The sequence below is a fragment of the Protomyctophum bolini genome (assembly GCF_963924005.1).
Source record: "Protomyctophum bolini genome assembly, chromosome: 2".
Lineage (NCBI taxonomy): Eukaryota > Metazoa > Chordata > Actinopteri > Myctophiformes > Myctophidae > Protomyctophum > Protomyctophum bolini.
Genome location: NC_137863.1, coordinates 9,037,131 through 9,051,150, shown reverse-complemented (window position 1 = coordinate 9,051,150; position 14,020 = coordinate 9,037,131). Strand labels below are relative to the sequence as shown.

Sequence of the window (14,020 nt, the reverse complement as noted above, 5' to 3'; positions counted from 1 at the left end):
TCCCCCCTCTTTTACTATCTAATAGAGCTCCGTTACAATCTGACTCATGATTGCAACAAAAGGGAGACACAGGCACAGTTAAAAGTGTATAAAAATATATTCATTTAAAAGGTTAACTAACTCAATCACAAGTATAAGATGTCAGTATTATGAATGCTCATGTGTAAGCAGTACATGCGTGTGTGTCTGTGCAGTGGGAATGTTGTAAGATGTAAACCATGAAACACAAACAAACAAACCAGTAGAGAGGAGAAAAGACTCAGGAGTCTGATTGACACTTATATACTGGCGTGGGACACACCACACTCAGGTGTGGTCCAATCTCACTGACGATCCAACTCCACCCTGCCAATCAGCCCTAGCAGCGGCCATGTTAGGCAGGGTAGGAGAGGGTCGTCACCCAGCTAGTATGGGAAGAAGTTAGAACACTAGAGATATTTAACAGGTACTTTAGTTCTGAAATGTACTGTGAAAGGACAATCTAAGGACAATGTGAGAGAGCTGACAAATTGTCTCTGAGAGTGCACAGGCCAAATCCCATGCCATCCTACAGAGAAACCAAACGGGTACCATACCATAGCCAACCAGCCTCCAAGCTTTCACAGGCCAAATCCCATACCATCCTACAGAGAAACCAAAACAATGACCACACAATCAGAACATGGACATCACCAAAACGCTAGACCTATGACGCTAGACCAGATCTCAGGCATTACAGGTGTCCTCCTTGCTCTCAAGGCCCAGGAGACAAACACCACACCATAAGCACCCAATTCCAAATGACTTCAGACACCGAAATCCAAATGTGAGCCCAATGAACTGCACCTCGATTACAGGAAGTCTTAAACCATTTGACATATTCTATGATACTCCCTCGCAAACCCTCAACTCCTGAGAGCCCTCCACACCAACAATAATTTCAGAACAACTCAATTTACCTGTTCAAACTACTTGAGCCAATGCAAAAAACAAAACAAAAGGGAAGTTCAGGTTCTTAATTCACCATAAGCAAAACTTCCTATCCCCATACCGATACAGGTACTGCAGCAATCATTGCAAAAATGCTCCCTCCCTGGTGGATACAAGGATACTCAAAGTCAGAGACAGAGCTTTCCCCCACCTAGATAACTCACCCTAGTCTTCATGTGTCCTACTGGCGGGAGGTATTTATGCACTTGAGCCCGATGGGTAGATTGGGCAACCCTCTCAAAGCCATGGATGTGTCCCCAGGGCCGCACGGAAGACACACAAAACAAACAAACAAACCAGTAGAGAGGAGAAAAGACTCAGGTGTGGTCCAATCTCACTGACGATCCAACTCCACCCTGCCAATCAGCCCTAGCAGCGACCATGTTAGGCAGGGTAGGAGAGGGTTGTCACAGCTCATAGACCTTTCAAATTATGTCATTTTGGACAATAATTTAACATACGCCCTTTGCACTCCAAGCCCTGACTATGCATCGTTGTCATCATGTTTACATTGCATGTCATAGGCAAAAAGTCATATTTCTGAAAAAATTCCCCAAATTAATAACCAACTATTAAGTAGAGCTTAGGTGGTTCATTCATAATGAACTATTACGCCCATTATGAATAGGGATTCTGTAGGATTCATGTGGTTTAAAAATAATCAGACCCGGTCTGAACTGAGTGGTGCTGTGTGTTTGTGTGCATGTTGCAGTGACACTTGGTGGTCCACCAATGCTATTGCCATAGGCTACCAATATAGATATACATACATGGGGACGGACAGACGGACATAGTTGGCTAGCACCACTCAAAAAAGAACACATTCTACAGTCACAATTAACAGGACAAAATACACACCTTACAAATTCACAAATTAGACGGTGAACATGATTTCTCTTTTATTCCAGTTGATTCTTTGTCATAAATGTACATCTTTCCTGGCTTTATTTCTTAGGTACAAATACAAAATGAAAGAAAAAAAATCTTAAATCTAAATAACATCCCCATCCAGCTTCAAAACAAAGACAAATACTATCTACTTTGTACCAGAACTAATCAGTGATCAGGCCGACCCTGCAACACAACCAACACTGACCGAAGTCATGGCAAGGCTTTAGATTTTCTATCGACAACACAAATCTGATCTAGCTATAAGTTATGCTGAATTAACTAAATACTATCGACAACTGAACCAACCACATTTGTCAGAATAGTTCAAGTCTCAATGTCAATATGAAGGCAGTTCTTCGCGGACACACACACACACACACACACACACACACACACACACACACACACACACGTGTCAAACGTTAAGCCAATTTTTTTTTCTGTGAAAATATATCCCTTATATGTCATAGTGTAGTAGTGTTAGTTGTGTCAAAGTGGTCTGATTTGATTAGATACAGCAGCATGAAGGCAACTGGAAAATAATAAAGTCATGATTGTTTATTGGCAACAGAACGCATGTATGCATGGATTCTGGGAACTCAAGTTCATGACGACGACGACAACAGCAATAATAAACATCAGTAGTAAATAAACGTGTCCAGTTTAACATTTCTCTGGTCTGAACACGTGTCCACAGAACCTCCTGCAACACATCCTAGAACACGACATTCTAGAACAGAATAATAATTCATAACTACAACAGCACATTAAAGCAAAGTGCTGTAAAGTACAAGTCAAATATATATATACTGTATTGAAAGTTGGGGTGGTCATTCATATCAGGCGAGTCTACAGCACATTAGGAATATTCTTTTCATATTTAAAAAACAAACAAACATCTGTAATCATATTAATTTACCAATCAGGCAATAAAAACATCCAAGTGCAAATCCATATTAATATTAAACATGATCAATATTTAGAACAATTTCAGGGTCGTCGAGATCAATAAATGGAGACTTTTTAAATAATTTCCTTTCTTTCCAAACTCTATTTACTTAGTGGCTCCATATTGGAGGCCATTTGTAATGGACCGTTTGGATTTGGATCATTGGATTCCATAATCATTGGGGTCTACCTTCATTAATTATAATTTGTTAACCCATTCTGACCTGAGATCAGATTCGTACGAGGTTTCCACTGGACACACACTGGTCTGATTAACCCATTCCGACCTGAGATCAGATTCTAAAAATGTCAGTCGCTCTTCGATTTTTCAAAAATAGCAGACCTACAAGCTCGTAGCGCGCCACTCGGTGGCGCGCTACGAGCTTGTAGATCTTCTATTTTTCAATAGCTAAAGCATAACATGATGCTGACACCAAAATGGGTTCCCGTTCAGAATGGGTTAAACAACGACCATATTTGTCACTAGGGGATAGGGGAGAAAGGAACAGAAGAGGTAAGGAAGGAGAGAAATGAAGAGGAGACAAATAAAAAAAGATAGATGACAGAATCAGAGAAGAGAGGAGAACGAGATGACCAAAGAGGAGGGAGAGGTGCATCAAGGGACGGAGATTTGGAAAGGGGATCCGGGGATGTGGTCGTCGCCCCACTTCACGGCCAGGATGTAATTGCCTCTCTCCTTCAGCACATAGCTGATGTTGTACTGCTGCCTGCCGGAATGTCTCACCAACACCTCCTCACATGGAACAACAGGGCCCTGGACCCCTACCAACAACATGTTCTTACCTGGAGAGGAGAGGAGAGGAGAGGAGAGGAGAGGAGAGGAGAGGAGAGGAGAGGAGAGGAGAGGAGAGGAGAGGAGGGCAAGAGAAATATGGTTGAGGAACAGGAGCGAGAGAGGAACAGGTAAATGATTTCTGCATCTCAACTAAATACATACCGTAGTCGTTTGTGTATTATTATCATTCTACGTATTATGAATTATGATGAATATCTCACCAGCCTTGCTGCAGTCCACAGTGAAGCTGCTCCTCTGACCAACGAAGGCCTTGCTGAGTCCTGGGCCTCGACTGACCACCTTGCTGGCGTCAGAGTAGCCCTGTCCGGGCAGGGAACTCTGGGAGAGACTGCTACTGCTGGAGGCCCTCAGCACGGGGTCCACTGTCAACGTCGAGGTCTCACTGGCATTGGTCACATTCACCAGCCGAGGACCTGATAGAGGAGGAATGTATGTGACTTTCACTGCATATTCAGTAAAATGATTCATTAGAGTAAATTAGATAACAATAGAATACAGTAGACAGAGCCACTGTGACAGCAGCCAGGGCATGCAGTCGCAAGGGGTTCCTAACGCAAAATCAAATGGGTTCGGATCTGAGCGAAGTCTCCTGAGGAGGCTCGTCTGAAGCCTGTCCTGGACAGGAGACTCTGGATGTGAAAACAGACGATGATGATGATGATACATTTAAAATAAATGTAAGCTTATAGATCGGCTACTTTAATTATTTTGTGTCCCCGGGGAGACATAACATTTCTCTTTTGACCACAGTGGAGGAGTCTACCTGTGACTTTAGCCTTGAATGGACTCCCAGGGATGTGGTTGGGATGTGGAGGAGCCTACCTGTGACTTTAGCCTTGAATGGACTCCCAGGGATGTGGTTGGGATGTGGAGGAGCCTACCTGTGACTTTAGCCTTGAATGGACTCCCAGGGATGTGGTTGGGATGTGGAGGAGCCTACCTGTGACTTTAGCCTTGAATGGACTCCCAGGGATGTGGTTGGGATGTGGAGGAGCCTACCTGTGACTTTAGCCTTGAATGGACTCCCAGGGATGTGGTTGGGTCCTCCATACTTGATGCTGACGAGGTAGTTTCCAGGGGCCATGGGGGTGTAGTGAACCCTGTAACCCTCCGGGCACTCCTCACAGTCCATTTTCACCTTGGAGGGGCCCTCAATGGTCACAGCCACGGCCCCGGGCCCCGCCTTACTGCTGTTGATGGTGAACTCTGACTGGGTGCCTGGGAGGGGGAAACGTAGACCAAAGAAAGAAAGAAAAGCACGAACACAACACTTTACTAACAAAGAATCTTCTTTCCTGGTCCACAGATTGAGACATGGTACAGACAGTAGTAGACAGTACCTGTCATTCCTCTCTCCAGTCCTGCTCCGTACGCTGTGACCAGACCGGCCTCTCCGGTCTGACCCGGTTCTCCCACTCGGACTTTAAAGGGACTTCCTGGGATGTGGTTGCCGTTGAACTTCACATCGATGGAGTGAAGACCGTTCTCGCGGGGAATGAACCTGATGGCATATTTATCTGAACAACAAGCGGGGGGGGCAGGAGGAGAGGTTTAGTGTTTTTATACAGACCAGAAAAGGGACCAGCGTTTGCTCAAGTTTATTTCCCATCAGCCATTAATATTGGCAAACACTGCAACAGAAGAAAAAACTTTTATATAGGTTGAAATAAAGAGCACGGGGGCAGAATTATATTGTGTGTGGACAATCCACTTATTTTCTTCATTTGATCACTTTTTGGGTACAGCACCTTATTGAAAGACTGGGATGTGCATATCGTTTTCCTTCTTTAAAAACTGCAACAGGAAATAAACTTGGCCACATTTAGAATGTTTATGTATGAGAGCAAAAAAAAACAAGTAGGCTAAGCAAATCAAATACCGGTATACAATGTCCAATATACTGTACATAAGGTGCATGGATAAAATAATCGAATAAATGTAATAAAACAAAAGCAATGGATGAATTGCAATTTAAAAAAAAATGTATAATAGTGATGTGAAAGGTGTATACAGTGATAAAACTTCTGTCCAGTACAACAGTGACAGCTGATTCCTATCACACTATTGAATGATCTCATTCATTAGCGAGCTAGCTGTAGTACCTTTGTCCAGTTCAGTGACGGCACATTCGTCCAGCGCTCCAGAGGGGCTGTGAACTTTGGCCTCCAGGTCACCTTGAGCTCCATTCAGTCGCACCGCAAAGGATGCTGGGTGGTTGACCTTTAACCCCGACTCCTACACAGATTAGTCACACAGGGAGTGTAAGCACGTGACGTCACACACAAACAAAGATGCATACAGACATGAATAGATTTACACAAACATCTCCAGTACATACTGTTCGCACACGTGTCACATACACTGCGTTCACAGGCCGTCGTTGAACGCGCACACACACACACACACACACACACACCCACACACCCACCCACACACACACCCACACCCACACACACACACACACACACACACACACACACACACACACACACACACACACACACACACACACACACACACACACACACACACACACACAAATCGGCCCATGTACCATCTCAATCCGGCCTGTGACATCCTCAAAGGTCAACAAAACAAGGTGGGTATTACATATAAAGGCGGGAAGAGACCGCAGGGGAGGGTGGAAGATATATTGTGCACACAAATTAACAAAACAAGGGATAAAATGAACCACAACTAGAAGAAAATACCCTTCAGGCATTAGGGCCCTTCTTACCTGAAAGCCCCCCCAAACACACCTACATAACCCCCATCTTCCAAGCAGTTCCTACTACCTGAAGGCGCCCCCTGTACCTCCATAGCACCAAGCCTTAGTCATTTGTCTCACCCACCTAACAACAGCGCCAACAATGTGATCAGCTCAGCACCTCACTGATGAGGTGAAACCCAAGCTGCTCACATTCCACTTGCAGCCCCGTTCATGCAAATGAGGGCATGTGTTCTCTGCAGCTTCCTGTAGATGGCGCTGCTGATCCGCTGCGTATTTATCTAGTCTAGTGTGCGTCTGAGCATAGACATGGTAATGCCCCGCCTGCCTCTGATTGGCTGTCCTCCGCGAGGTTTAGTTACTCCGTGGTGGGAAATAATACAAAAGAATGACAGCTTGGCACGCGCGACAGAATGCAGCCTTGTAACTAACTTGTACATTTTATTTTTGATTGATTGAACATACGTGTACGATGTACTATGATTTGATTTGGGTGTGTACTTCTAAATAAAGTGTTAGTGTTGATTATCGTGTATTAATCTAATTATAGTAAACTAATACTATTATACTGTAGTGTCGGTAGGCCAATCAGAGGCAGACGGGGCGTTACCATGTCTATGCTCGGATGCACACTAGATATACGCTTATCCGCTAGTGGCCATAATCTGGGAATCCATTGACTATTTTTCATGCAAATTCTACAAATGTTATACAAATTGAAAGGAGGCTATGGATTTCTACTCTCTGTACTTACCTGACCTCTCATTGGTGCAGCTCCAGCAGGCAGAGGCAGTCACACTCACAGTACTACCAGCTACAAGCACCCAACAAGCAGTGGTGGACAGTAACCTACAGTAGTACATTTTACTTAAGTACTGTACTTAAGATTTTCACTATTATTTACTTAGTTTTTGATCCTGAGTATCTGAAGTTTGATCCAAGTACTGGGTTTGACTACTTTGTCCACCACTGCCAACAAGCTAACTAAAGACAAGGACAAGTGTTGCTAGAGGGTCTGCCTCTCTCTGCTGTAGCTAGGCAACCAGTGAGCTGTTATCCATGTTGATGCTGTTAAAAGCTTTTAGGTGAAACAGAAGAGAAGCGCCCCTGATTCCACACAGGATGGACAGACAGATAGACAGACAGACAGTCACAAACAGGGCGCTGCTCTAGCTCTGTAGAGAAAAATAGATTTTGGTTCTAGGAATGGTTCCGTTCTAGATTCTTGGAACCTTGGTGCTTTCACGGAACTGGCGGACATTTCTTGGTTCCAGTTCCAAACCAAACAAATTAATTTTCAGTGGAAACACTGTGAACTGGTTCAACATTAGGCACGAAAAGATAACTGAACCGGTTCAACCTCCCGGGGCCTGAGAGTGTACAAATGGATCTGTGGATCCTTACAGGTCCATTTGGTTCTGTTTGACATACGGTATTTCACATGTGTCCGTGTCTGCCTGTGTTGTCTGACTGTCTTTCATGTCCAGTGGGACCAGCTGCATAAAGAATGTTTACACAGCTGGAGCCCCTGTGCAATGCAACGCAGTGTGTATGGGGCATCTCCTCATGTCTCACCTGAAGGCCGGTAACAGTCAGGCGACGGGCATCGTTTTCGGGAGCGACCACGGGAACCAGATACGGACTGTCTGGGATGTGATGCTCATTAAACTTAACGGACACCTCATAATCACCTAGAGAGAGAGAGAGAGAGAGAGAGAGAGAGAGAGAGAGGAGGGAGGAAATAGAGAACGCAATGTGATAAGACTTCAAAAGTCCCTTTTAATTCACTTATTTTGTTTGTTGATTCAGTTTAGGTACCGTTTAAGTACTTTCATTTTGAAATTGTACTCTGATACACATTCCCTGTCAATCTGTAATGGGTTTGGATTGTGTCTATTATTGTTAGCTCGGCTACATTATAAATGAAGGGGGCTTTCTTTTATTATTGTCAACAACATTGCCTATGACATGCAGACACATAGTAAAGAGAGTGTGTGTGTGTGTGTGTGTGTGTGTGTGTGTGTGTGTGTGTGTGTGTGTGTGTGTGTGTGTGTGTGTACGTGCGTGTGTTTGTGCGTGCATGCGTGCATGTTACCAGGTTCCTGTGCTACGTAGGAAACTCCACAGGATCCATCTTTTCTGTCTTCAAATGAGATCTCTGCCCTGCTGGGTCCTTCTACAGCCACAGACAGCCCTCCAGCCCCCGCCTCCCTGGTCCAGATACTGAACTCAGCTAGAGAGAGGCAACAATCACAATCAGTCTTTATTCAGTCTGTTCAACAAAAAACACATAATATGCAACACAACATGAAGACAATATACAGTATAGTCCCCATTAAAGCACACAGCCAGCAGCTTGTTTGGCACTGCAATGGCCGAGTGGACAAAACTCCTACTAAAACTAAGCCTTTCCCATCTGAAAGTTCTGTATTTTCGTCCAGGTGGCATGTTTGTAAAGTTGAGGGGATCATTAGTGTAATTTATTATTGTGCTAAAACTGTGATGGCTTCAATAGCTTGTATCAGAAAGTGTGGGTGTGGGAAGGCCAATGATCGTGGAAGCAATACGTGTAATGCTGAAAAGTTAGAGATAGAGAGATGGAGGTGACCAAGAAGACAGTGAGTGTGTGTGTGTGTGTGTGTGTGTGTGTGTGTGTGTGTGTGTGTACCAGGTTCTCCAGTCTGTGCTCTTTCCAGTCCTGGCCCACCGGCTGTGACTTTACTGGCCCCTCCCTCTCCCAGGGGCCCCACTGTGAACTGGAAGGGACTCCCTGGCACATGCATGCCCCTGTACTTGACGCTGACGTGGTGCACGCCCATCTCCGTGGGAACGAAGCGCACGCAATACGCTCCGTCGCCCGTGGCGACCATCTCGGCCGACTGATTGGCTCCGGAAGGGGACGTGACCTCAGCGGTGACCTCGTTGATGTCGATCTCTGGAATGGAAATGAAAGGGAAAGGAGCTAAATAAAATAAGAGCATGATCGAACAGAGCAGCGGTTTCCCAAACCTTTCAGGTCGAGACCCAAAAGAGAGATTAGACGTCTACAGGCACACAATGAGTCGCTTTGCACCGCGTTGCAAGCTTGTAGATCTGCCATTTTCACTACTTCTTAATTCTTATTCTTTTTTTAGTCATGGATTTCTTTGTTTTTGTTTGCTTGATTTAAAATGTATCAAATGATTTTACTTTTTTATTAAAATAAAATCTTTCGAAATATATAATATATATTGTTATGTAAAACAATGTATATATCATAAGACAGACAGCATTGGCGTTCGTTGGTGAAGACCTTATGTGCTACCTAGCACGAAGAGGATTAAGTAAGTAAGTAAAACAATGTATATAACAATGTATGTATGTTTTATATGTAGGAAAAATAAACGGTATTTTCTTCGAGTCGTGCCCCTTAAAAAATGATCCATGACTCAAATGGGTCCAGACCCAATGTTTGGCAAACAGTGGACTAGACTCTAGTGTCTCTAATGATGGTCATAGAATAGATGCTGCGTAATGGAGTGGAGGCACCGCTAAAAAAAGAGAGGCGAGAGAAGAGGTTTTGTGATGAGCAGTGTTGGAACTAACACGGTACAGTAGCGTGCATTACTGTCGTGCAACAACCTTTTGCGGTAACTGGTAACGTAACTGGTTACTTTTTCAAACTCTGTAATACCATTACAGTTACTGACATTAAAAGAGTGAGAGAAGAGAAGAGAGAGAGAGGCACAGACAGACAGACAGAATTATATGCCAATTCATCTACTTTGACTGAACATAAATGCAACTATAAAAATAATAAAAGCATCAATATATATATGATATATGAATATATATATATATAGAAGCAAGCAGCTGGCTGGTCTAGGAACAGCTCAGTAGGAATTTCTCTTATTACTAACTAAGTGATAATGGTTAGCCAAATAAATAAAACCATGTACCTTTGAATGTCTAGTCTAAATACAGTTTGCTTTCAATTGAAATTTTTTGGGGGGCGTTTTATCACATTTTGGTAGTTCATATACAGTATGAAGTTAAATAAATGACGTTTGAATGTGTAGCATCAGACCATCATTCAACTACAGCACATGCACCCCCCCAACCCCCCCCCCCCACACACACACACACACACGCACACACGCACGCACACCCACGACCATGCTGCAATACCAAGCGCAATGTGGTGCCAACCTGCTGCTGTTTCAGCATATTCTCAAGGCCCCTACAACACACCCACCCTCCCCCCTGACACTGGCGCCGCCCCCAACCAGGACGTGGGCATCAACAATCCAAATGCCCCTCGTGGCCCCGGCCCCTTTCCTTCCCAGAACCAGGCGTGAGAGGCCAGTCACGTGGGCAACATGCCCAGTAGGGAGCCGCCGCTCCTGTGCTGGAGCCGGGGAGCTAGCCGTGCGGTCGGAGGCGATCCTGGGTCTACCAGACCACCAGAGGAAACAGTGGGAACGATGAAGAGAAGAGGAAGAGGAGGAGGAACAGGAGGAAGAAGAGGACTGACAGGAGATCTGCTCCCGAGACAAGACCAGGAGAAACCAACTGACTGAGGAAACGGAAAGAGAAAGGATATAGAGAAGAAGGAATAGGGTAAGTGCAGCTGTATTATGGAGAGAGCTACAGCCCCGAGTCTCTTTGGAAATGTTCTGCTGGTCTCACTTTTTGGAATTAAAATAAATAGAAAAGATGAAAAAGTGTCCTTTTTTTTACAGTTAACTTCATTTGCCATTTAAATTTGTTGGATAGTTCAAACATTATATTGTGTTACATTTTGCTTGATCAGGCCAATAACTAGTCTTTTAAATCTGCTGATACCGTAGGTACACAAAGTCACCCCCTACCCCCTCTTGGTAATAGTTCTGAAAAAGTAATCAATTCTCTGTTGGTTCATGATCAACAACACAACATTTCATGGCATTGCGTGAATCCATTTTGACAGTTAAATGCCTTTTTAAGAGAAGCTACTGCCATACTATATCCCTCTTTGGCCAATCAGTGTGTGAAGTTTTTTGCAAATCTGATCCAATAATGAAAATCGAATCATAACTTTTAGAATTATCCTACTTTCAGTTAAACAGACAGAGGGTGAATCCAATGTGGTTTATGTTTATACAGTATTAATTAATAAAATATGACTTTTAAAATTATTCCGAGTCCCAACAAAAAAAACAACATGAGTGAAATGAAATGAACACATCTGGTAAGTAATCTTGTGCCACAGCTGCACATGGAATGTATATGAATAAGTATGTCCCTATGGGTGTGTTAAAGTGTTAAGTTCATAATTTCTATTATTTTACAGAATGTCCAAGATACAATACGTTTTGTAGCTCTGTTGCTCACACACTAACTAAAAAAAAGAAAGAAAGGAAAATAAATACTCCCAGTGGTGAGTATACAGTATTCGGCCCTATATTTTGATATTTGAACGGTTAGTCCATAATGTCCTCATAGAGGGTGAATGAATGGCCAGACAGGAACGGCCTGGGGGAGTCTTCCATGAGCAGCTACGGACTTCAGAGAACTGTATACAGTAGGAGTTATTATAGAGATTAGAGAAGTTGTTATTGCAGAGATAGTCTGATAAGTAAATTACAAGAATATAGACAGGAAAGCAGTGGTGGAAAAAGTACTCAATAAAAAAGGTAAAAGTATCAATACTGAAATGTAGATGTACAACGTTACAAATAGAAGTATCCGTATTCAAAATGAACTCAAGTAAGTACAAAATGTACTTAAAGCACAAAAGTAAAAGTACTCATATTGCAAGTTCAAAATGTAGAGGAAGGATGTGGATGTACTCAATCTGGCAAGTCTCTATTCAATTCTTCTGGCGTGACCGTTAGTGTGCATTACAGAATATCGTCTCTGTCGGGTGGAAAACTGACTTGTCTGTATGTCCAAAACTGTTACTTGGCAGGATTCAAATTCAAAAATAGCAAAAGTAGCAGATCTAGGGCATTAATTTACAAAAAGGTAGAATGTGGAGAAAAGATGTTTCTGCCTGACAGCAACAATATGCTGCATACTTACAGATATGCAGTAACCTACTAGAAGTTGAGGCCACACAGAGCCAACACTGGCCCGATGGATAGACTTGTTTCATACATAAACGTGTGTGTGTGTGTGTGTGTGTGTGTGTGTGTGTGTGTTACCTGGTATTTTGAGGTTCAGGTCACACACACTGCCAACGCTGGCAACACTAGCGGCCTTCTGTCGCCGAGTGATGCTCTCTCGGATACGCCCCTCCCCCGTCACACGCACAGTAAAAGGACTTCCTGTTTACACAAACACATTTCTCTTTGATTATAGGATTTCTTTATAACATCTCACACATAAATGTCTCTGTACGTCTGTCTGTCTGTACGTCTGAAATGCATGTAACTTCAGAACCGTTCACCGCAACGGACTTAAAATTCGACACACGCGTTCTACACCCCCACAGGGAGAGCCGGTGTCGAGAGACCGCTGTCGAGTCGGTCGGAACCCACAGTTGTCCAGAACCGCCACAAAAGGCCTGTGCCTGGGCTCTGGACAGGGCCCCTGCCCAGTGTCCATATATGGACCTGGCCTGTTCTGACTAGTATATAAAATATGTATGTAAAATGTACATACATATTTTATATACTAGTCAGAACAGGCCAGCTTATATTTTCATTGTAAATATATCATACAATCGCTGGTAGTAACAACATTTACATGAAATTACTGCTATAGCAGATACAAGGATGATATTAGCCAATATAATAATATTCACTGGATCATAGGTTTATTTTTATTTTTACCTGGGACATGTTCTTCAGCAAATCTAATGGACACAATGTAATTTCCTGGTTCGGTGGGACAATAAGAGACCCCACACGTCCCGTCTTCTATGTCCTCAGTCTGAATGTCCACTTTACTGGGACCTTCAATGGCCAACGCCAAGCCACCGTAACCTGGACACAAAGAACAATATAAAGGCAGGTTATTAACCACTTTACTGGGACCTTCAATGGCCAACGCCAAGCCACCGTAACCTGGACACAAAGAACAATATAAAGGCAGGTTATTAACCACTTTACTGGGACCTTCAATGGCCAACGCCAAGCCACCGTAACCTGGACACAAAGAACAATATAAAGGCAGGTTATTAACCACTTTGAATGTAGATATATCTCCATACGCATCACTGGATATGCAGGGCTAATGTCTGTCATTATTGTAAAAAAAGTCACTTTTACGTAGAGAAAACGGCAGATCTACAATTCTACATGCTTACAATGGACCACGATATTATGACGAGTTGTGGGCTTGTAGATGGCTATTTTATTAAATTAATACAACAAAGTATAAAGGGCTTAAAGGAGCACCTTTTCAACTTTGTCTTCATATAATTCATTATAAGAATGCACATTTTGCACAGTGTCTCGTTAGTGGGCTAAGGACAGTGGACACCTCAGAACGCTTCCTACTGTACCAATGACATCATCGATGGGGATTTTAAACTACCTAATACAACTACGGCCTCTAAGTTAGCATGCTGAAATAGAAGCTCTTGCATCAATAAAAAAATAACTACTTTCTGAAGTGTCAACAGCCCTCCTTTGAGAGTAGACAGAAATTGTGACATTTTAGAATGAGCATAAATGGGGACCAATTGTATGAAGATAAGGTTC

General features: G+C 43.3%; 1 protein-coding gene across 2 annotated transcripts in view; it reads right to left on the bottom strand.

Moving 5' to 3' along the window:
• Window positions 1-1,853: 1,853 nt before the first annotated feature.
• The window catches only part of flnba (filamin B a), a 56,920-nt gene continuing 44,753 nt past the window's right edge, over window positions 1,854-14,020 (bottom strand). For both annotated transcript variants that reach the window (XM_080792885.1, XM_080792886.1), the window contains 11 exons: window positions 13,148-13,300; window positions 12,518-12,640; window positions 9,022-9,288; window positions 8,449-8,586; window positions 7,929-8,044; window positions 5,728-5,860; window positions 4,966-5,142; window positions 4,625-4,843; window positions 3,826-4,038; window positions 3,281-3,612; window positions 1,854-3,027 (listed from right to left, as the gene is read on the bottom strand). In XM_080792885.1, coding sequence (XP_080649011.1) covers window positions 3,425-3,612; window positions 3,826-4,038; window positions 4,625-4,843; window positions 4,966-5,142; window positions 5,728-5,860; window positions 7,929-8,044; window positions 8,449-8,586; window positions 9,022-9,288; window positions 12,518-12,640; window positions 13,148-13,300 — 1,727 coding nt within the window. In that variant the 3' untranslated portion in view covers window positions 1,854-3,027; window positions 3,281-3,424. The remainder of the gene's footprint in view (window positions 3,028-3,280; window positions 3,613-3,825; window positions 4,039-4,624; window positions 4,844-4,965; window positions 5,143-5,727; window positions 5,861-7,928; window positions 8,045-8,448; window positions 8,587-9,021; window positions 9,289-12,517; window positions 12,641-13,147; window positions 13,301-14,020) is intronic.